Below are 23711 nucleotides of genomic sequence, written 5' to 3' on the forward strand. Positions count from 1 at the left end.
TCCACCCACTTTGTAGATGATTTGCAGCTCCTAGAACAAATACACTTTCTTTCTCGCCTCTGGGTCTTTGCATGGGCTGTTCCCCTCATCTGAAACACACCAATCCTCACCTCCACTCCTACTTCTCCTTCAGGTCTCAGCTCCCTGCACACTCCTGGACAGACGAGGCATCTCACCCTCTGTGTCTCTCATGCTGCCTGCTCTTCCTGTTTCTGCCAGGACACACGGTAAGTTCCATGGGAGCAGAGTGTTTTGTTCACCACGGTATTCCCACAGAAGGCTGTCAGTATTTATCAGATGGCTTGCTGAATGAACAGATGCTTAAACATGTGCACATACGAATGAATGAATGCATGGATGAATGAATGAATGAATGGACAAATGAGGAAGTTTGCATGTCATCACGACAGAACCTTGTCTCTGAAGTGGTGTAAGTTGTATGTGATATTCAGATGGGTCTGTGTAGCGAGGACCAATAGAAATCCTCCATACTCTGATGCCACATGCAGCCCACAACTGGATAATCAGGAAAATGAAATTAATATTAAAAATAATAGTGTTTTTTAGATGTTCTTTCTGGGAATGCTTTAAAAAAAAAAGAGAGAGACCAACCCAAATGCCCATCAATGATAGACTGGATAAAGAAAATGTGGCACATACACACCATGGAATACTATGCAGCCATAAAAAAGAATGAGTTCATGTCCTTTGCAGAGACATGGATGAAGCTGGAAATCATTATTCTCAGCAAACTAACACAGGAACAGAAAATCAAACACTCCATGTTCTCACTCATAAGTGGGAGTTGAACAATGAGAACACATGGACACAGGGAGGGGAACATCAGACACCAGGGCCTGTCAGGGGGTCAGGGGCAAGGGGAGGGATAGCATTAGGAGAAATACCTAATGTAGATAATGGGTTGATGGGTGCAGCAAACCACCATGGCATATGTATACCTATGTAGCAAACCTGAACGTTCTGCACATGTATCCCAGAACTTAAAGTATAATAATAATAATAAAAAAACCTAATAAAAGTCTATGAAATTTTAAAGCTAAAAAAGAAAAAAAAAGGCGAGAAACCAGATTGCAAAACAGTCCTGAGATGGCCCAGCAACAACCTGGACGTCGGGGGAGGCCATGAAAACAACACTGGATTTCCCCCAAGCCCTTTGAGTCCAGGTCTCAGGTTGATCCGGGGGGTGTTTCTACTACCCAGTCACTGAACAGTGACCTCACTTGACATTTCACAATATGTGTATCGTATAAGCAGTGCCGCTGAATGACTTCCTGTAAATACTTACAACGGTTTGAGGCACCAGGGCCAGTCCCCAGTGGTTCTGGGAAAGGCTTTTTAAAAAATGAGAAAAGAAGGAGCCATACGCTGGACACTGTAATTTCACAGCAGAGGTCAAAGCCGGGGCAATAATCACCCTCAGGAAGTGGCTCCGGGCCTCCTTGGCTTTGCTTTTCCCAGAAATTTTCTGGGAAGATACCGAGTCACATTTCAGCAGGAAGGGGGCTCCAGACAGGGTGGGAAGCCCCCAGGCCTGTGTGGCAGAACAGTGATCGGGCTGTGGTGGAGGCTCAGCTTTCCCTTGGGCTCCAATGCCAGCCCAGCCTGCCTGGCTGGGCCCCGGAGGCTGCAACCCCGGCTCTGGTGCTTAAGGGTCACTCTCTTCTGCTAGCACTGCTGGGCCGTGCAGTCCCTCATTTCCCCTTTGGAAATAGGAGTGCAGGGAAGACAGATGAAGTAATGAATGGGCACAGTCCTGCCTGCCTGAGCAAGTCACTGCTTCCCACTTGTTCACTGTCTCAGTTTCCGGAGGGGAGGCTGCTGATTCAATGACCACAAACTTGATGGCTTAAAACAACAGCAGCCTATTCCCGCACAGCTCTGGAGGGTGGAAGTCTGAAATCCTGGTGTCGGCAGGCCCACAGTCCCTCCAGCAGCCCCGGGGCAGTGTGTGTTCCTTGCCCCTCCTGGATTCTGCCGGGAACCCTTAGCATTCTTGGGTTTGTGGCCGTATCTCTCTAGTTTCTGTCTCCATCTGCCCATGGCCTTCTCTGTGTGTCTCCTCCCCTGTCTCTCCTAAGGACACTTGTCATTAGATTTAGGGCTCACCCAGGTAATCCAGGATAATCTCATCTCAGGATCCTTAACTATTATATCTGCAAAGACCCTTTTTCCAAACAGTCATGTTCACAGGTTCTGGGGGGATATATTTTTGGGGAGCCCCCATTCAACCCAGTTCACCCTCAGTGATGTAGAACAAGGGCGTGCCTACTCGACTCTCATACTGATCTCACTGGCTTTGTGCAGATTTTGGATCCCAGCATATTGTTCCAAAGGATGCGATCTACATACAACGAGGGCCAACGAGGTGCTGGGCTCTGCATTGCCTCCTTTATCCCTCTCCATGTGAGGAGACATTGTTAGCCTCATTTTGTAGATGAGAACACAGGTTGCACATTCAATCTCCCTCCCTCCCTCTCTTCCTCTCTCTTCTTTCTTCTTTCTCTCTCTTCCTCCTTCTCTTCTTTCTCTCCTTCACTCTCTCCCTCCCTGTCTGTTCTCTCTCTTCTCTCTCTTCCTCCTTCTCTTCTTTCTCTCCTTCACTCTCTCCCTCCATCTTCTCTTTCTCTTCTCTCTCCCTATCTTCTTTCTTTTCCTCCCTCCTTCTCTCTCTTCCTCCCCCCATTCTCTAGCTCTGATTTATTCAAGAATTCTTAACCCATTGATTCCTGAGACTTCAGTTTTTTGAATTTTTGCAATCAGACCTTGGCAATGACCTTGAGCAGTAGGATATAAATAACTCCCACATGCTTAGTGTCCCAATAATGGAACACTAGGCATAAATGGGTTTTAATATGTAGCCATCCATTGTACTACTTTCCTACCAGATCCTCCCAATCCCACCTCCTGCAGACTTCTCAACATTTCTTGGGCAAGGCAACTATTCTATGGCTAGATAAGTTTCATATATGTATGTGTGTATATATTTGAGATGGTGTCTCTCTTTGTCACCCAGGCTGGAGTGCAGTGGTGCCATCTCAGCTCACTGCAATCTCCGCCTCCCAGGTTCAAGTGATTCTCCTGCCTCAGCCTCCCGAGTAGCTGGGACTACAGGTGTGCACCACCACACCTGGCCAATTTTTATATTTTTAGTAGAGCCGGGGTTTCACCATGTTGGCCAGGCTGGTCTCAAACTCCTGACCTCAGGTGATCCACCTGCCTTGGCCTCCCAAAGTGCTAAGATTACAGGTGTGAGCCACTGCGCCCAGCCAAGTTTCTTATATTAAAGCAAAGTATGTCTCTTTGGAACTTCTACCATGGATCCAAGTTTTATTCCTCTGGAGCCATACAAAAAATTTGTGGCCATATTTATTCTACCATGACACCAATTCTAGGAAAGTAAATCTCTACTAATCTACTTCTGTGTAAAAAACCTATCACTTGTTTTTGTAAAACATTATGCCAAGTAAAAGAAGCCACATATTGTATGATTCTATTTATGTGAAATGTCCAGAATAAGCAAAGCTGTGGAGACAGGAAGCTGATTAGTGATTGCCTGGAGGTGAAGGGAGGAAGGGGCTGCTAATATGTGTGAGGTTTCTTTCTGGGGTGATGAAATGTTCTGGAATAAGTAGGGATGGTCGCAAAATCCTGTGAATATACTAAAACTCTGAACTGCATGCTGCAAAAGGGTGAATTTTATGGTATGCAAATTATATCTCGATAAGCAAAAAAATTAATTTAATAAAACATTCTGTGGACTGAGATGGCTCCTACCTGTTGTTAATGACACTGAGCAATGTCCCCACCCCCTCCAGGACTGCAGCCATGTGGCTGAGGTGCCTAGCTAGGATGTCTCTAAATTGGTGGCATTTGGAGTGAGTGACAAGAATAGGTTCAATCCCAGTGTTCCCCCCTTAGTTGCTTGGTGACTTTGGCTGTCTTACTTAAAATGTCAGGTCCTCAGTTTCCTCAGCTGGAAAATGGATTTTTGTAAGAACTTGATGAGATTTTGTATATAAAGTGCTCAGCTCAATGCCTGAAAGTTTAACAGTTTCTTAATAAATGTAAAAAAGAAAATCTGGGAAATTAATCCACTTTGCCCCTTGACCCCTTTGTCTCCTTCAATGATTTCACTGGCTTGTTGTTCTGGAACTCCTGATCAGCAAGCCCAGAGTCAATCAATTTCTCCCGTCCTACCTTCAAGGATACGATCACACAACCATGTGGGCTGGAGCCGTGAGAAACCATGATCTCCCTACTCTGTGGGGCCCTCAATGTGTATCAGCGGTCTTCTGTTGGTCGTCTCCCCCTTCTCTGCTACTCAAGGGCTATTCCAAGCCACCACTCAAGCCCCATACTCCATTGTCAAACCCTTCTCTTCAGCAGACAACCTCACCTCCCACTCACTGAGCAATGTCAGGTTACCAGGCATGGGTGCCTTCAATTTCTGCCCCGACAACACCTATGAAGGCATCTACTCCAGCTGTCAGTCTCAGTGCCTTCCCTCCCTGTCCTGTTCAAGGGAAATCCTTCCATCTGTGCTTTGGATCTCACCCTCTTCCAGGCTTCTGGGACTAGACCTTGTGTCATGAGTGGCTTCCTTGGATCCCAGGGCCTCTCTTCCATGGCCCTAGACCTAGATGCTCTCTCCCTTCTCCCACCCTGGTCCCTGGTCTACCTTAGTTTTGACTTCTTGTGGAGTTCCCCACTCTTGGCCATGCACTGACCCTTAGGATGTAAACAGCTTCTCCATTTTCAACCCTTGATGGTTGATCTTGGCCAGTTACTCACTTGATCTAGTTCTTTTTTCTTTTTCTTTTTTTTTTTTTTTTTGAGATGGAGTCTCTCTCTGTCACCCAGGCTGGAGTGTAGTGGCGCAATCTCGGCTCACTGCAACCTCTGACTCCCTGGTTCAAGCGATTCTCCTGTCTCAGCCTCCTGAGTAGCTGGGATTACCGGCACATGCCACCACCCCCAGCTAATTTTTGTATTTTTAGTAGAGATGGGGTTTCACCATGTTGGCCAGGATGGTCTCGATCTCCTGACCTCGTGATCTGCCTGCCTTGGCCTCCCAAAGTACTGGGATTACAGGCATGAGCCACCGCGCCCAGCTGATCTACTTCTACAGGCTGCTTCCAGGTCCCTAATCCAGCTCTCATCAGACTCAATTCCCCACCATCTCCTAGGGAAGAGATCAGAGGAGTTTAGATCATACCAGGTGATATTGTTTGGCTGTGTCCTCACCTAAATCTCATCTTGAATCGTAGCTCCCATAATTCCCACATGTTGTGGGAGGGACCCGGTGGGAGATAATTGACTCACGGGGGCAGTTTCCCCCATACTGTTCTCACGGTGTGAATGAGTCTCACGAGATCAGATGATTTTATAAGGGGAAACCCCTTTCAGTTGGTTCTCATTCTCTCTTTCCTGCTGCCATGTAAGAAGTCCCTCTGCTCTTCCTTTGTCTTCTGCCATGCTTGTGAGGCCTCCTCAGCCACGTGGAACTGTGAGTCCATTAAACTCTTTTTCTTTATGAATCACCCCATCTCGGGTATGTCTTTATTAGCAGCGTAAGAACAGACTAATACACCAGGATTGCATGAACTGAGCTTCTCATGAAGTTTCTCTCACCTCAAGTTCAAATTAAATGTCACAATATCCAACTCCTAGCTGTTATATAGAATCCTGAAAAGTAATAGGTTCCCACTATAATTTCACGAACTTTAACAAAGAGGTCAGTGGAAGTGATTGACTTGCGTTAGCTTGGAATACACAAGACAGTGAGATGTCACCTTCCTAACATCATGGGAAAGTTGGACATGAGACCAAGTTTAATCAACTTCAGAAGAAAATTAACAACAAAATATCTCTCATACCCATTCCTTTGCAGGCTTTGTTCAGCTTTTTGGCATCTCGATCCACATCAAAACCCTGAGGACTGCTCGCTTTAGCCTGGAGAAAATAATTGAAAAGGTGAGATGACAATATAGACATTCCTAACTGATCTCTGGCTAAAATTGGTAGCAAACTGGAGGACCAAACAGTCATCCTAACCAGGGACCAGCTGTCACTTCACACACTGGTACATGCGGAAATCAGCTAGGGAGACTCTGGCCCCAGAGAGGTGGCTGGTACTCCTTGGGGCCAGCTGGCCTTGGATGACCAGGAGAATGGGCCCTTCTGTTCTCAAGGACAATCATCCTGGCCAGCTCTGCAATGAGCGATTTTCATATCAACCCCACCTTTGTGTGTCTGCCTCTGAAACAAAGAATAATACTGTGAGCCAGTGTACTGGAGTGCTGGTTCTCCCCCTTTGCCATGAGACACAGCTATGTCTAAGGAATAGGTCAGAAGCTGATGGTTCTAGGACCTTATTACAGGTTCATTTGGTGACTTGGATCTCTATACAATGAGAGATATATATTTGGTTTGTTGGAGATACTATAGGAACCAGTAAAAGCACAGTTTTGGTTTTAGTGCTCCTTGGGAAGGGAAAGTCCTGTTTACATAGTGTACTGAGTTGTTTCCCATACTTCAGTCATTGGCACAATACATGCACTATTGCATCCACGGTTACCTATGTCTAAATAATAAGCAAATTATTGTTTGCTTATAATTATTATTTGCTTATTATTTTCTTTTCAATTGACATTTGTTTTTACTTAAAGTTATCTTAAAAAGGAAATTTTTGTGAGCACAAAAATGGAAACCCAGTATTGCTTGCATAAATGGAAGTTAACCATAAATATAAACACATAACTATTAAAAACTGCAATTAACCTGTGAGGTTAATTGTAGTTATGCAGCTGGTAGCTAGGAACACACCCTGAGTTTCCCGTCTTTGCCTTTTCTCATGGAGCTTTTCCTAAGCGATATGTGTCCCTATATTTTCTTTTCTTTTTTGAGACACAGTCTCGCTCTGTCAACCAGGCTGGAGTGAAGTGGTGCGATCTCAGCTCACTATAACCTCCACCTCCTGGGTTCAAGTGATTTTCATGCCTCAGCCTCCTCATAGCTGGGATTATAGGTGCACGCCACCACGCTTGGCTAATTTTTTGTATTTTTAGTAGAGACGGGGTTTTGCCATGTTTCCCAGGCTGGTCTTGAACTCCTGAGCTCAGGCAATCTGCCTGCCTCGGCCTCCCAAAGTGCTGGGATTACAGGCGTGAGTCACCGCGCCCAGCATGTCCATATATTTTCCATCCTTCAGTGAAGGCTGGTTTAAGTGCCACTGGCAGTAGCATCGCAGTTCAACTCTCCCCGCTTTCATATCCTTTGGCACCCAGTGGAAGTGAACAGTCAACCACATGCAGCTCAGTGGGTATGTTGCCTTTCTCTGCATGGCATCCTTATTTTCCTTATTTCTCCTTCCCCCATTGTGTGGCCTCACTGGGGCTGTCAGTCATGAGGCTTGAGCCCCTTTGTCTTGCCCTTGGTCACCAATGTGGGCACGTGTCCTGTGACTCTGGCAATCAGGATTGGTTCAGGAGTGAAGATGTAATCCAAGCAGGATTAGAGTCAATTAGAGTCTTTCCCTTGGTTGATACATAGATACTGAGAGAGATACACGTCTGCCTCCTGCTGGGTGTGCTGCAGTGAAAGTGCATGAGTTTAGGGCTCTTAGTGGCCATTTGTCCACAACATAAAGGGAGAGAGAGAAAGAAACACATTGTACAAATCCTCAGACACAGCAGCGCCTGTGTCCTTGGGCTTCCCGGTTTCATTAACTAGCAAACTTCCTTGGTCTAAGTTAATATGAGTTGGGTTTCCGTCCTTGCAATCCAAAGTGTCCTGGCTAATATCTGTCGACTGAAGGCGAGCTGGCTTGAGGCTTTGATTAATGGAGAATCATAGACTCCTAGAGCCGAAAGGATTGTCAGGGCCACCTATCACCTCCCTGCCTTTTGGAACATGAGGGCATGCCCCATCTTGCAGCATCTGTTCCTGAAACAAGCCAGAAAGGGGACTGACATTGTTGTACACCTGCTGTATGCCAGGCAGTTTATAGACCTTTCTTCATTATGCATAGGGAAGAGTGGGCATTACTAGTCTGCCTTCCAGGTAAGGAAACCTGGGTTCAGGCAGGTTAGATAATTTGTTTGAGGTCTGGCAGGATGCAGGACTGAACCCAGCTCAATTTGCCTCCTAAAGCCTGTGCTCTGTGCAGCGCACTATACTGCCTCACATTCTATAACTAGAGCCTCCATGATCCGACAGAGGGGTCCGATGACTCTGGAGTTGCAGAATGATACCTCCTGTTTTCCTTATCCAAATCTTTTGTGAGATGTAAGACAGCTATTTGGTGCTTTCGAAGGCTTGTTGGCAGGACCAGCTATATAATTTGCTGGGCTTAGTACAAAATCAAAGTGCAGGGCTCCTTCCTCAAAAATTTCCAAGAATTTCAATATGGTAACATCAGAGTATCAAGCCAAGCACAGGGCCCTTCTGAGCATGGGGCCCTATGCAGTTGCAGAGGCTGCACACTTATAAAGGCCACCCTACTTTTGATCAAATTCTGAAGGAGCTGGTCCTCTGAGTGTGGAAGTAGCAACTTCAAAATAGTAATGGCTTCTTTGCTTTTCATCCGAAGTATTATGGAGTGCCAAGGAAGTGAGGTAGAATTGAATCAGGGCAACAGAAATCTCCTATCACTCGGGTAATTCATAAGCTGTTCTCTATGTCCTGTTAGCCTCATCAGTGCAGAGAATTTTGTGGGACATGATCTGTCCCACTTTACAACTAATGCGCTGAAACAGAGATTCAGGGCTCTGCAAATGGCTGTGCAGGTTATGCCCTGCCTGAGGCCCTGGCCGAGGGGCTGGGGCAGAACTAAGCTGGGGGCATGCTTGCCAAGCCTAGTGCTGGCAGGACTGCTTCCCCTCAAGGGTCACCTTTTTCTCATTTGCACATAGAAGCTGTGAGGGCTCGCAGAGACCACGTGGAGACTTATCTAAGATCACCTGGCCAGGCAGTGGTTGAGTGGGAGCCAAGGCTAGAACCAGATTTTCTGATTCTGGCAGATCTAAATGACATGCCTGCCCCTCATCCCCTTCCCATTTTAGGGAGGCCATTCCATGATACAAATATCATAGAGTTGTAGGAGCTGAGGGGTGAGACAAAAGAATGCTCTCAACATGCCCAAGACCAAAAAACCTAGTAAATAAGTGTCATTTGATCCCAAATAACTCTGATATCTGGGAGGTGCAGCAGGAGAGTGTTGTCATGTGTTATGAATGAAGATAACATTGGGACTTAATTTTTCCTTTTTTAAAAAATTTTTTTGAGACAGGGTCTCACTCTGTTGCCCAAGCTGGAGTGTGGTGTTGCAGTTTCGGTTCCCTGCAGCCTCTGCCTCCCGGGTTCAAGCGATTCTCCTGCCTCAGTCACCCAAGTAGCTGGGATTACAGGCAAGTGCCACCACGCCTGGCTAATTTTTGTATTTTTTGGTAGAGATGGGGCTTCACCATGTTGCCCAGGCTGGTCTCAAACTCCTGAGCTCAAGCGATCCACCCACCTCGGCCTCCCAACATGCTAGGATTACAGGCGTGAGCCACCGCACTTTTTTTCCTTAACAAATAATGTGCGGTAGGACTCTCTATCAGAGGTGCCACCATCAGCAGGGCAGGTTGAGGTCCCAGTGCCCTGACTCCCTGTAGGAACCACTGTTCACCATGTTGGTTGTCTTTCCTAATCTGCTTGAGAAGATAATTCAGGCTTGTTCCTTGTAACAGCAGGATATTTGATGTCGAAGTGAAAGAATCATGTGATGTGATTTTAAAAGAGAAAAAGAAAACAGTCTGTTTGGCGTTGTCCCCTCACTGTGGTGGGGGCTGCCTCCACAATGGCTGTATTCATCATCGATGCTCAGTGCTGATGGAACGGGTGTCCTATGACTTGTTCCCAGGAGCTGGGTACCGAACTTCTTCTCGGGAATGTATATGGAGCGGACATTCCACGTCCACTGTTCATTGTTAATGGGATAGACAGCTGACGATGGGGCCTCAGGCCTGTTTGCCTATCCAGAGATTTAGTTTTTGAAACGGAAGCAACTGAGCAGAGCTTCTGCATACTGTGAGAATGCAAGTCAGATACAGAATGGGCTGCAGGGGACTCCAGGATGGGGTCAGACAAGCGTGTGAGGCTTCAGGAGACCACACGGATATTCCACTTATTTTCAACTATGAGACATTGTAGAGCCAGGGCAACTTTCCTTGTTTTGTTTTCTTTCAATTTGTTTATTTTTTGACAGTGCTTGCACTGACACTCAGGAGACAGATAAAAACAGCACAAGATATTAAACATCAATAAAAATGGCTTAAGAGGTCTGGGCTTTGAGCCCACAGGAATCCTGGTTTGAATGAGGATCTGCCTCTTAGCAGCTGTGTGAACTTGGGCCATTAACCTCTAAGCCACCATTTCCTCATCTGTAAAATGGGAGCAGTCTCTGCATTGCAAGGCTTGAGGCTTACGTGAAATAATTTTTCAAATGCCAGAAAACAGGGAGCTAGATAAATGTTGGTCCTTTCCCTGTCTCTTTGGGTCATTTCTTGGCTTTTTGCCTTGTGATATTTATAAGATTTCATAGAAGTGATATTCAAGCAGATTTCAATTCTACATATTTAGATTTAACAGGTTTGGAAGGTATGTATATGAAGATACATACACAAACATATGTACCATATGTAGATATATAGGTTTCTAATTCATATATGTTGATCTCAGATGGATAGATATCTCCCAAACTTGTCAAATATTTATCTTATAACGCCCGAGCAACATCATATTTATAATAGGTAGCCACTGAAAATATAATAGTAAAGTTGAAGAATGTGGCTTTATTGTCAGAGTGAATTTCAGTCCCAGCACAACTGCTTATTAGCTGTGTGACTTCGGGCAAGTTACAGAACCCCTCTGTGCTGTACTTTCTTCATGGTTGTAAGGGAGATGGCTGCGCTCTAGTCGGGAGTAGGCCCAGGCGACTTTCTGACGCAGCGTGTCTCAGCAGGTTTGGAGTGCAGACGCACAACTCCGCACGTTATGTAGCCACGCCACGTGAGGCGCATTAAGTAACCACTCACGCGCGCTCGTGCTTGGCTCTGAGCCACTGTTGTCTGTAAAAGGTACAATTACGCTGCTAAGGCTGTACCTCTGGCTTGGGGCTCACACCCAGGCTCGCTTGCGCCCAGAGAAAGAGTAAAGCCATATTGAAACTCCCTGCGATTCCTCGAGTGTTTTTCCAGCTAGCCGCCACCCCACTGACTTTTTTCGGATCTCAGTTAGAACCTAACAATCGTAAATGGGGATAATAATAGTGCCTACCACGTAAGGTTCCTGGAGGAGTTAAAGTTATTCATGCCAAGCATCCAAAACAAGCCTGGCTGACAGCATGGACTTTGCAAATGCAAACAATTGATATTTGTTGAAGGCAAATCAGCAATAAACTTCCCAGAATATTTCAAACCCCTTTCCTGCTTGAGGAGTTTTCACCTTGTAAATGGCACTCTAAAGATCAATTTCTCATCGGTCACCTGCAGCTTGGATCTGAGGTTCCAGACATATATTTTACACCAGGCAGTCATGCTGCGGAGTCCAGGTGGCCTGGCATGATGTCCCAACATCACACCTTGTTAGCTGTCTCATTTGACGAGTGTGATAATTCACACCTCATGGAGTGTGAGACTCTCCCTGGGATACCATTCTGGTGAGGTGCTGGCCATCATGCCTGGACCTCAGGTCCAAAATGGGAGCACTTGCTGTCAGCTCTATGAAAGGCACTGCCTGGTGCACGAATAAGGCAGCCCTGGTGCTGGGGGGACTTCCACTTTGGTTTTTTCTTCCTTCTAGTAGGTCTACATGTCCTTCTCTGTGTATCTACGTTCCTGTGTTCCCTCCTCTAAAACAAGGACGTGAATGATCCATTTTTCTCAAAGGAGGAAGCATAGAAAATAAACTGAGATGCTCTGATCCTAGGAAGCAGTGTCACCTTGGCAGAAAGAATGCAGAAAACATCTACGTTGAGAAATGACTCAGGGATGTTCCTGCGGCAACAGAGCAGATTGCCCAGGAGGGAGGTCAGCTCTTTTGAATCAAGATTCTGATACCCTCAGCCAGAAGAACCAGAATGGAAAAACAGACGCCTGATCAAATGCCTTCTGTCCCAGTCCAATTCAAGGAAGTCTTAACTCTTATAATAGAAATGGAACATTCTAGGAACATCTTCCAGGTTGCAGCAAACTCTGGGGATGGAATGTGTGAAGGAGTTTGCTGAGGGATATGATTTGCAAATTGGTTGCTCTAAGTATTATATAGTAACCAGCATCTTCCAGAACACAGCCAGAAATACACTCATTTAAGTACATTCATACTTGTCAGTCCTTGTGTCCTGATTTTCTACTTGAGTAGCTTCAAGCCTGGACAATAAGAATAGATTGTCTCATGAGAGGCATGTGAATTAATTAAGAAGAAATATGTTACAGGCAAATTAGACTCTGAATTATTTTTCCCTCTCTTTCTCTTTCTCTTTTTCTTCTTCTTTCTTCTCTTCTTTTTTCCTCCCTTATCTTCCTTGAACAAACAAGTATTGAAAAATCTATTGTATGCTAAGCACTACCCCAGTTGAGGTGGACACCATGATCTATGAAGCATAGTCCCTGTTCCCAGGGAAATTAACATGTAAATGACACATGACAATTGCATTATGATACAGTAAGCACTTTTGGGTACAAATAGCTGAGAGGAGAAAGGAATTTTTATGGAGGAGTTGACATTTGTGCTGGTTCTCAAAGGGCAGTAGGAATTAGGCAAGCAATTAAATAAAAGAGAGAGGGGAGGTAGAAGGAAGATATGCCAGGGAGAGACCACAGCCTGATGCTTTGGGAGTCTGTGTACTTGCATGCTTACTATGACCTGTCAATGTGCTAACATGATCACATCTAATCATGACATAATAGCCCACATAGTGCGGACTCGGGAGTCAGACCTACTCTGTTCAATTGCTGTTTTGCCCTTTGCTGGTTGTACCACCTTGGGCAAGCTGATTCACGTCTCTGAGCCTTAGTTGTCTCATCTTTAAAGTGGAGATGCACCTGCGCATGGGGCGGTGGGAGGCGTAGATGCATTCGTGTTTGGGATGTAGTAGCACAGTGCTGGATTACGGTAAGCACTCAGGTGGTGGCACGTAGGAGGTGGGATGCTGGGTGACATAGGATGTAAGGGTCATTTGTAAACTCTGAAAGTATTATCAAAATGCAATGGGAGTGGCATTTAGACTGTTTAATATTTCCAGTGCAGTTTCTCAGAAGCCTTGGCTGGCTGCACTCTGCTCAGTAAATATTTGACAATGGTTGCTTGGTATCTGGGCTGTGAGCCAGGAGGGCCCCCGGGAAGACCCAGGGAGCAGAGGGCAGAGGGCTTGCTGTACACTGATCTACAGAGAGCTGCTCTTTGAGCTGTCATGAAATGAGATTAAATACCAGGCCAAGATTAGAACCAGATAGTGGCCTGGGCTTGTTAAGCAGGAGCAAAATGGAGGCAGGTGAAGGGTGTGCTGGAGAGAGCCTCAGACACACCTGATTCTCCTCGGTTTAAGCTGTTACCATTGCCACTGTTGGTTAATGGCACCTTGCACCAATATTGGTGATTCTGATTAAGCTTGCCTTGTATAGTTTTTTTTCAAAATTCCTGAAAAATATTTTAAACATCTTTACTGAGGTATAATTGCTGTAAAATATATTGTATATTTAATTATACAATTTGGTGAATTTGGACATAGGCATACACTCATAACATCATCACCACCATCAAGGTAATAAATATTTCATCAGCTATGAAAGTTTCCTTGTGTCTCCGTGTGTGTGTGTGTGTGTGTGCATGTTAAGAACATTTAACTTAACATCAACCCATTAAACAAATAAAACGTTGTATTTAAAAATTTTTGTAGCAAGAGGGACTCACTATGTTGCCCAGGCTGGTCTTGAACTCCTGGCCTCAAGCAATCCTCCCGCCTCATGTGATCCTTCAGTCTTGGCCTCCGTAAGTATTAGGATTACAGGCATGAGCCACTGCACTTGACCTTAATAATTTTTTAAGTGCATAATAAAGTATAGGGTACAGTTTGCTGTACTCCAGATCTCTAGAACAAATTCATCTTGCATAACCAAAACTTTGTACCAGTTGAACAGTGCTTCATTTCCCCTCCCTCTGGTCCCTGGTAAGTACAGTTCTATTCTTTACTTCTATGAGTTTGACTATTTTAGGTACCTCATGTAAGTAGAATCATGCAGTATTGATTTTTCTGTCTTATTTCACTTAGCATAATGTTCCCCAGGTTTGTTCAAGTTGTTACAAATGGCAGAATTTCCTTCTTGTTTGAGGCTGAATAATATTCCATTGTAAACTTGCCTTGTATAGATCTTAAGAACACTACAGAGTTAGGGAAACTGAGTCCAGTTTGGGGAAGGTTCTTCTTTGAGATCACGTAAGTTCTGCCTCCTCTCTCACAGACATCTACCTTTGAACCAGGCACGAGGCTATTTTTTCCTCCGTGTCTTTTCCAAGGCTGTTTTCCCATCTGAAAGATGGTAATAATAGTACCCACCTCGTATGGGTTGTTAGGAGAATATGTATCAAGAGCGCTTGGCAGGATATTCAACACGTGGCGAGTGCTGAGTGTTATTTTTATTCCTTTCTTCCATCTTGACCTGATTGCTGTTGAGTGTTGAGTGAGCCCTTTGCATGGTGCTTTGTGTAGTGCCTTTAAAATTGGAAGTTTACTATAGGAAGCTCAAAATGACTGTTTACAAAATCTTGTTCTAAATTAGAAATCACTTTGTACTCATAGATAAAGATTAGCAGGGGCTACAGTTCTAAGAGAGATGTATGGGAGGAAAACTCAAAATATAGAGCACTCAATACGTGCCAGGCATGGGTCCAGACAGTTTACAAATAACAACTCATTTAATTCTCCCAACAACCCTATGGGGTAGGTATTATTACCTCCTATTTTGCAGATGAGAAAAACCGAGACACACAAGTATGATGAGATAGGGATTCAAACCTATGCAGTCTGGATTCAGAAACTCTACTATTGACTTCTTATTAATAGATTTTTGGGGTTATTGTCTAAATAATTATTATTTTAAATTTAATAATAGAAAAGCTGGGCCAGGTAGGGTGGCTCATGCCAGTAATTCCAGCACTTTGAGAGGCCAAGGCGGGAGGATTGCTTGAGACCAGGAGTTCAAGACCAGCCTGGGCAACATAATGAGACCCTGTCTCTACAAAAAATTTTAAACATTTAGCTTGGCATGGTGGTGTGTGCCAGTAGTCCCAGCTACTTGGGAGGCTGAGGCTGAAGCAGGAGAATCACTTGAGGCCAGGAAGTCGAGGTTGCAGTGAGCCGTGGTTGTGCTACTGCACTCCAGCCTGGGTGACAGAGTGAGACCCTGTCTCAAAAAGAAAGAAAGAAATAAGAAAGAAAGAAAGAAAGAAAGAGAAAGAAAGAAAGAAAGGAAGAAAGAGCGAGCAAAGCTCAGTTCAACTCTTAGAATGATAGTCTTTTACAGAAACACTAGTTGAGACCTGAGACTTGTCCAGTGACCAGAGAAGCCAAGAACCCCTTGCACAGCTGTAGGATCAATAAATATTCTGGATGATGAGAAAATAGAAAGTAAAATGAAAAATGAAGTCACCACTATTTGCAAGGCAAAACAGACAGCCATCTCCCAGTGAGCAAAGTGTGTATGTAGGAGAGGCACTATTGTCAAATTCTGCTCCCAATATTCCTTCTGATGCTAATGGAATCAGGTTTTCTGCCTCTCATTTGTAAACTGGGACTAATACCTGCCCAGCCTGAAGAATCTCAGGAAGATTAAATAAGACAATGTCAGAGCACTGGACAGGGAGCTTTCATTATGATGACTCAGGGCTGGCAGGGGAGGAAGTGGCCCTTCTGCCCTTCAAAGGCCATTAGGAAGCTTCTTCCTTCTCCTTCCCTCCTCATTTCACACCCAATCTTCCAGTTCTCCCTTTCCTAAAGTATCTTTCCCTTCAGGTAGAGGAGGGATCATAGCTAAAGGACTACAGTGTGCCAGGGGGCTGAATTTTAGCAGACACATTTTGAAGACTGAAAAGACATGAAGCCAGTGGGATGGCCAAGGTTTCCAATATGCTTACTTTTTACGGGTGCCTGCTTTCCAGCTGGATAAATTGCCAAATATATTTATAGGTAAAATATCACTTCTCCCTGCTTGACAGAATCTGTGCACATGGATTGCTGAGTTGTTTGATTCCCAAGGGGCCCATCAGTGGGAGGCAGGGGGAGGAAAAAGGGGGGATGCTGCAAGTGGATTCTTCCCTGCAACTTCCTGAGTCCTCGGAGGACCAAAGAAACTTGAGATTGACAGCACAGAGCCATTGATTCCATTGGCAACAGTGGAGAATGTTTCTACTCAAGCAAATAAGCTGAAGCCTCCCCTTTCTGAAACCATTCCTGATCCTCTTGGGAAGAATCGAATTCTTCCAGTGGTGTGCTGAACTCAACTGTTTGATTGCCCAGGACAGAGGGGTTCCCTGGAATGTGGGTCTTTAAGTGCTAAAACTGGGACAGTTCCAGGTAAACCAGGATGGTTGGCCCCGCTAGCTGGAGCTGACTTTGCAAGCTGGCAAGAGCCAATTGTGTGATCTCTTCCCAAATCTGCTTGGCGAGATCATGCTGGTAACTTGAAATCAGTCACGGTGAAAGTATTTATACCATGGAAATTGGCAAGCACCACAAATTAGGCTTTTGTTTTCTCCTAGAGAGCTGGTGGTGAGACATATTCTAGCACACCACTGACTTTCTCTTTTGTTCTATACTCCACTCTAGAGTCTTCTATCAGATCTTTTTACAGATACATTATCATACTTTTTTATTAGTCTATTTCCTTCCCTAGACTGTAAGCCTTTTGGAGGCTACGTTATGTCATGTTCACTCTCATATCCCCAGCATCTAGCACAATGCCGGACACATTGTAGGTACTTGGTAAATGTTCTCTTCTTTTCCATGGGAGGAGGAATCTTCTTCCTTTGTATGTTACAGAATACACTGAATGCCTTTCCTTTGCATCCTGGTCTTGCACCCAGTTTGTATTAATGTCAGAGTCAGTGGCAGTAGTACGGACAGAAGAATGGAACAGGAAACTTATCTGGCTAGAAATCTTGAGCTGAGAATAGTGTCAAGCTTTCTAAGGTGATGAAGCAGAGAGAATGAAAAGAGGAACAGTAAATTTAACCAAGGTGTCTGGGAGGGCTCAATCAGACCTCAGCTGGAGAAATAACAGGAATCACAAATGAAAGTGAAGTCCTAAGACCTTCAGGTGTGAAACGGTTTGAGCTAAATAGAGTTTGGGGCTCTTAGAATTTAATACCAAATGGAGAAAATAATGGACTCTGAGGAAAGTGACCTGGCCAAGATATAGATTAGTAGCCTTTCAACCCTGGTTGCACTCAAAATCATTTGGGATCCCAATCTGATCCTACGAAATCAGAATCTCTGAGGTACAGGGATATATCAGGTATAAATATTTCTAAAACTCCCCAGACAATTCTAACAAACAGCCAGGGTTGACAACTGTTAGTCTGAGAACAATTAGAAACTTTCCCCGTTGACATCCCGGTAAAGGGGGAAGACAACTTAGAAACGTGCTGAAGGTTTACACAAGTAAGAAATCCTTGACCTTATCCAAGATGCTAAAGATAAAGAGAAGAAGGTTAAGTATGAAATCTGAAAGTGAAAATTCAACCCAGGTTTTCCAAATGGGTGACACGGAACACTGAAAGCATTAAAGCCATTGGACCTCCAACTAGGAAAGGAACTCCTTTTAAAATTCTCTCCCAACTCTTCTGATTAAGTCTCTGCTTAGTGATAGTGGATCTTTCACACTCATCTAATCCAGGGGTTGGCAAACTGCAGACTGAGGACCATATCTGGCCCATTACTTATTTTTGTAAATAAAGTTTTATTGGAACACAGCCAACCCATTCATTTACATTTGGCCTATGGCTTCTTTCACGCTACAATGGCAGAGTTACCTACTTGCACCAGAGCTTCTGTGGCCCACAAAGCCTCATTATTTACTTTGTGGACTCCCACTCTATCCCACGTAGAACATGTAGACAGGTCCTTTTTTAGTCAGAGGATAGGACCTTACCCTTCAGCTGGCAACATCAAATTTAGTTAGAATTTAATACGTTCTTTTTTGCTTTCATTTAGTTATCTACATTTATGTCAACTGATATTAATTTTCCATTTATGGTATCAGTATAAAATTTCCTTTTAAGGTAATTTATATTTAAAAGTGCGTATTTAAAAATAATAGAATAATTAGTAGAAGAGGTGACCCATATATTTGGCAACAATCATGAAGGTTGTACTTAAATCTGAAGTTTGGGAGACATTGAATGTATCCAATCCCCTCATTTACAAACAAAGAAACTGAAGCCTGGTTGTTAAGTCACCTGCTCAGGGTCACCTTAGGGAAACAACCATCTCCTATCTCTCTCAGAACAATGTTCTTTTACCTCTAACTGGTTACTCATTTGCACTTTGAAGCCAGTTAGTATGAATGCAAATTATTGTACTTTTAACATTCATGAATTCAGAGCCAGAAAATATCTTGGTGACATTTCCACAGACATGGTTAGTAGAGACTGATGAGCAATTTGAAACAAAATAGAGGGGCCATTCACATCTGAAGCATGAATCTTGGGTGATTAGTGACATATTGGTTTCATTAAGTCGATTGCTTCTTGGGCATGATTTCCTTGGAACAATAAATTTGATTTTTAAAAATACTTGCCTTTTTTTTAAAAAAAAAATTAAAATCCACTTAATTGCCTGCCAGAGCAAAAAGTAAAAATACCCAATAGAAAAAAATATATTTGGCAGTATACCCTGTTGGGTATATTTAAGCACAGTTTGAATAAGAATATGTGGTATTTCATCATGTAGTTATTGCTGTTTTCATTAGGATTCCCCAGAATCTCACATCAACTAAAAGCAAGCTAATTCCTTCATGCCTAGAACCTCTTCCCACATTAGAAGTTTATTAATCTGTGGGGGTTGATCAGAGAGCTGTTGGGAAAGTGTGTTAGGAAACTTGAGCTCTGCCCACCTTAGTAGGGTGCTAGAATGCTACAGAGTTGTTCATTGCTGTTGATACCTCCTTTCCAAGATGCAGTATTACAGTGACATGCATGATGACTAAGTGTTTGGCTATCACTCTAAAGGAGCAGAAATATTTGTATCATTTGACAAATAAAACTAAAACTAGAAAAACATCCATTTGGATGGATCACAGCTCAACATGATTCGCTTACATATGTTGACTGTATGTTCTGAAAAATGAGTTCAATTCTTTAGATTAAAACATGACCTTTCTATTACATTTGGGATTGCTTCCATGTTGGCATTTCAGCACCTTTTAATGAAGATTGGTATAGTTAGGTCATTTTCCAGAAAGACAAGCTTCCTTAGGCTGTGCCGTCTGGGTTACACGTGCTGATGTGATATTTACCTATCAAAGGTGACTGCAGGGCTGGGTAGGAGCTAGGAGACCTGACTTGAAGGCCCTTCAATATGTTGTGCCTTAAAGTGGTGGGCGCCACTGCACCTGAAGGTACTGATGGTATCCTCAGGAGTGTAAACAATGTGGTCATCCTGCCATGCACTGACCTGTGGTATAGGGAGTCCAAGTGGGGTAGCCCTTTTGGGGGCTACACCCAAACAGAGGAGAGGTGAGCCAATCAGCTCCTGATGGTTCCAGCCTGTGTCTTTCCAGGGGAGCACTGCTCATCTAGGCAGGGAATCCAGCAGCCCAGCAGCCCAGCAGCCTTGTTACTGAGGGTTTCTGCAGTGAAACCCTTCTCACTCTGGTATAAGAACTACTATTTGATCCAGCAATCTCACTACTGGGTATCTACCTAGAGGAAAAGGAGTCATTATATGAAAAAGATACTTGCACATGCATATTAATAGCAGCACAATTTGCAATTGTAAAAATGTGGAACCAACCCAAATGCCCATCAATCAATGAGTGGATAAAGAAGCTGTGGTATATATATACAATAGACTACTACTCATCCATAAAAAGGAATGAATTAATGGCATTTGCAGCAATCTGGATGGGATTGGAGAATACTATTCTAAGTGAAATAACTCAGGAATGGAAAACCAAACATCATATATTTTCACTCATAAGTGGGAGCTAAGCTATGAGGATGGAAAGGCATAAGAATGATACAATGGATTTTTGGGACTTGGGGGAAAGGGTGGGAGAGGGTAAGGAATAAAAATCTACAAATAGGGTTCAGTGTATACTGCTCGGGTGATGGGTGCACCAAAATCTCACAAATGACCACTGAAGAACTTACTCATGTAACCAAATACCACCTGTTCCCCCAAAACCTGTGGAAATAAAGAATTTTTAAAAAAGAAGAAGAAGAAGTTACTCATGGGCTAACGGTTTTGAGAAAAACTGCTGCCTCTTGGCTGCTGCTGTCATCAACAGGAGGACGAGGGTTAATCTTCAAGAGAAGCTGACTTTTCTCCATTATAAGAGAAGAAATCAGTGTAGGGACGTGCCTGGGCCAGAAGGGCAGGAATGGTGATTTCTGGTGGAGATCCAGTGACATAAAGACATTCTGAGGACACCTGCCCTGGAGCCTTGTTTTCCCTTTTAAGCGGTGGTTCTCAATCAACCAGGAGTGATTTTTGTCTCCCAGGAGACAATTGGCAATGTCTGGAGACATTTTCAGTTGGCACGAGTAGGGGAGTATTACTGGAATATCTAGTGATAGAGGCCAGGATTCTGCTAAACATCCTTCAGTAATGCACAGAACAGACAGCCCCCCTCCCTCCGCCCACACACACACAAATAATTACCTGGGCTCAAATGTCAGCAGTGCCAAGGACTAATGTGCCAAGGGTCCACAACCCTGGCCGAATGGTTGTAACAATTCTGTCAACGGGTCTCTTTAAAAAGTGTGGAGAAGGCCAAGCCTCTGGTGGTAAACGGCACACAGGTACTGACTAAAGCAAGGCTTCCAGTCACCAAGGGCAAATTGCTGTGGTAACTTAAAAGGGAAGAATAGAAATGGACCATGATGTCTTACTTTCTTTAATTTTTTTGCAAAGAAACCCAGATGACAAATCTGAAAGATGAGTGCTGGGATAAGGTAACTAGGAAGAAGGTGTGAGCTGAGATCAGTTCAAAGTGAGAAACCTGTTGTCACCTCCTGCTTCTTTGTCTGCACTAAGATTGTTGTGAACATCCCAGCCTACACTGGCAGGGCGACGTGCCTAAGTGACATCTCTCTGTTGACTCATTCTTAGGGGCCCTTGAGTGCTGTGTTGGGCTGGAGAACTTGGAGTTTCTAGTAGAGGCGGAATAACATTCGTTATCTGGAAACAAGATTTTGTGTCCTGGGGAAAATGACTGTCTGCTTTGAGGTTGTCCACAGATTGTTTGGGGAGTTGGAGACCTCTGAAGAGTGCTAAACTTCCAGATATCCAATTACCACTGTATTGCATCAACAAAAGAGAACTTGGAGGATAAAGTGGTTGTGGGGAGATGATGGCTATTTCTCAACCGTGAAAGGAACCATGCCTTCAGGAGTTATGAAAAATGAAGCACGTTTCTCATTAGAAAAGAATGATCCATTTCCTTCTTATATTGCCAAAGGTAGTCTTTTGCCAATTCAATGAGAGTATGAACTTGGGATTCATTACTTGCAGGAAAAAAGGTAGCAAGTGTATTCTGGAATCCTCAAGAGTCAATGATAAGTGGGCAGATGGAATTGAAAAGTGAGAATATTGGGGGCTGAGCGGGGCCTTCACGGCATCAAATGTGCTGTGTAGAAGGATGCAGTCAACAGTATGTGGACAAGTTCTGATTTGCTGAAAAGGAAACAAGGTAAAATAGCTAAATTTGCTTGAGCAAATTTCTGTCTCAATCAGTATCAAAACAATGAATGTTATTCTTTCCCCTGGTAGAAGAGTTTATGCATTGGATCTAAAAAGATTAATTCTTTTAGTTAGTTAGTTAATTTTTAATCTATTAATTCTTTCTTTAAAATTATCTTTAACATTTTATCTTCCTTTTCATTCCTACTACAACCATCCAAGTCCCCATTATTTGGAAAGAGAATTATTTTCTCCCTTTCTATCTGATTTTCAAGTTTGCATCCTCCTTCTATTTCTGTCCATCTAGTAGTATTAGTATCAGTAGTGGTAGTAGTAATAGCAGTAGTAATATTAATAAATATAATAGTTATAAGAAAGCGGTGATGATAAAGATAAGGCCAACCTTACTTACTATGATTATTCACAGGGTAGGTACACGACCCAAGCCAACCAGAATTCTTCCCTGACATAGATACTTAGAGAAAGAAGAGATTTTCCTTGAGGCTGCTAATCTGGAGCTATGTGATGCCATGGAGTTCTCTTGGTGCCTGAACTATCTATGGCCATGCCTCCCTCTCACCAGCCCCTTTTGCTTCCCACATCAAGAAAAGAAAAAGCTTATTTTTAGTAGGAGAGAAAGAGGCCAACTCATAGAAGAGAGAGAGAACTGAGAAGATGATTTCTTCAGCCTCAGGGATGAATTATGATTCAAGGCTCTCCTCTTCCTCTTTGCCAGTCTTGGGTTGGGCTTTTGACCAGTTCTGGCCAGTGAGATAGAAAGGGATGTCTGCTGCTTGGAGCTTTGCAGAAAGATTTTCCTCCCTGATAGGGGAGTGGTACATAAGGAAGAAGGTATTTTTTTCCTCTATCTGCTTCCTTCTTGCTTGTGACTATCTTGAGAGATCATTAACTTGAACACATGACCCTTATCTTGCACCTAGGCGGGGAGATGTTGCTAATACATCCAGAGTGGCAGGACAGAAAGGCAGACATAGCTTGGGTCCCTAACGATGTACTGAACTGCTGAACCAACACTGGAATCATCTTAATTCAGAGCTCCTGTTAGAATTGACAATTAAATGTCTTTGTTATTTAAGCCAAAGTGAGTCCTGTGGTGTGCTACTTTCGATCAAACACATACTAGTTGTCCAACAAACAAACAAAAACAACTGTGAACTCATACTCCCCAAAGATATCTCAAACTCTATAGATCCCCAAACCAAATTCAATCTGTCACTGCCTTACATCCCTGGGATGTGCCACCATCCACCTGTGCACACGAACTAGACAAGACACCTGGAGTCACTCTGTCATCTTCCTTTCCCTCACCTCTCACATCCACTTAGCAAGTTATATTCATTTGACTCTGATCTGCCTTCTTTTCCCCAATTCCATTGTTGCTATTTTAGATGATGAGGGCGGAGGGCGGCAGAGGGTCTTCATTTCTCTCCAGGGCCACTGCTTCCCAAGTGCTTGACTTGCCTCTGGTCATGTTTCCCTCCAAGCCCTTCTCCACTAGCTTCCAGCATGGTCTAGCTAAAAGCAGCACTCCAGTTTTTACTTCCTTGTCTGTTTCTGACTTGGGCTTCCCTATGCCTAAGGCAGCAGTTCTGAAAGGGTAGTTCCTAGACCAGCAGTATCAACATCACCGGGGAACTCAGAAATGCAGATTCTCAGGCTCCACCTTAGAGTGTTTACTGAATCAACATTCTGGGGGTTGGACCCAACTCTCCATTTAAGTAAGCCTTCC

General features: G+C 43.9%; 1 protein-coding gene across 2 annotated transcripts in view; it reads right to left on the bottom strand.

The window, feature by feature from the left end:
- Window positions 1-23711, bottom strand: part of ANXA13 (annexin A13) — a 57898-nt gene that overhangs the window by 26981 nt on the left and 7206 nt on the right. For both annotated transcript variants that reach the window (XM_003256181.2, XM_003256182.3), the window contains one exon: window positions 5898-5973. In XM_003256181.2, the coding sequence (XP_003256229.2) occupies window positions 5898-5973 (76 nt within the window). The remainder of the gene's footprint in view (window positions 1-5897; window positions 5974-23711) is intronic.

The sequence above is a fragment of the Nomascus leucogenys genome, chromosome 16, assembly GCF_006542625.1.
Source record: "Nomascus leucogenys isolate Asia chromosome 16, Asia_NLE_v1, whole genome shotgun sequence".
NCBI classification, from domain to species: domain Eukaryota; kingdom Metazoa; phylum Chordata; class Mammalia; order Primates; family Hylobatidae; genus Nomascus; species Nomascus leucogenys.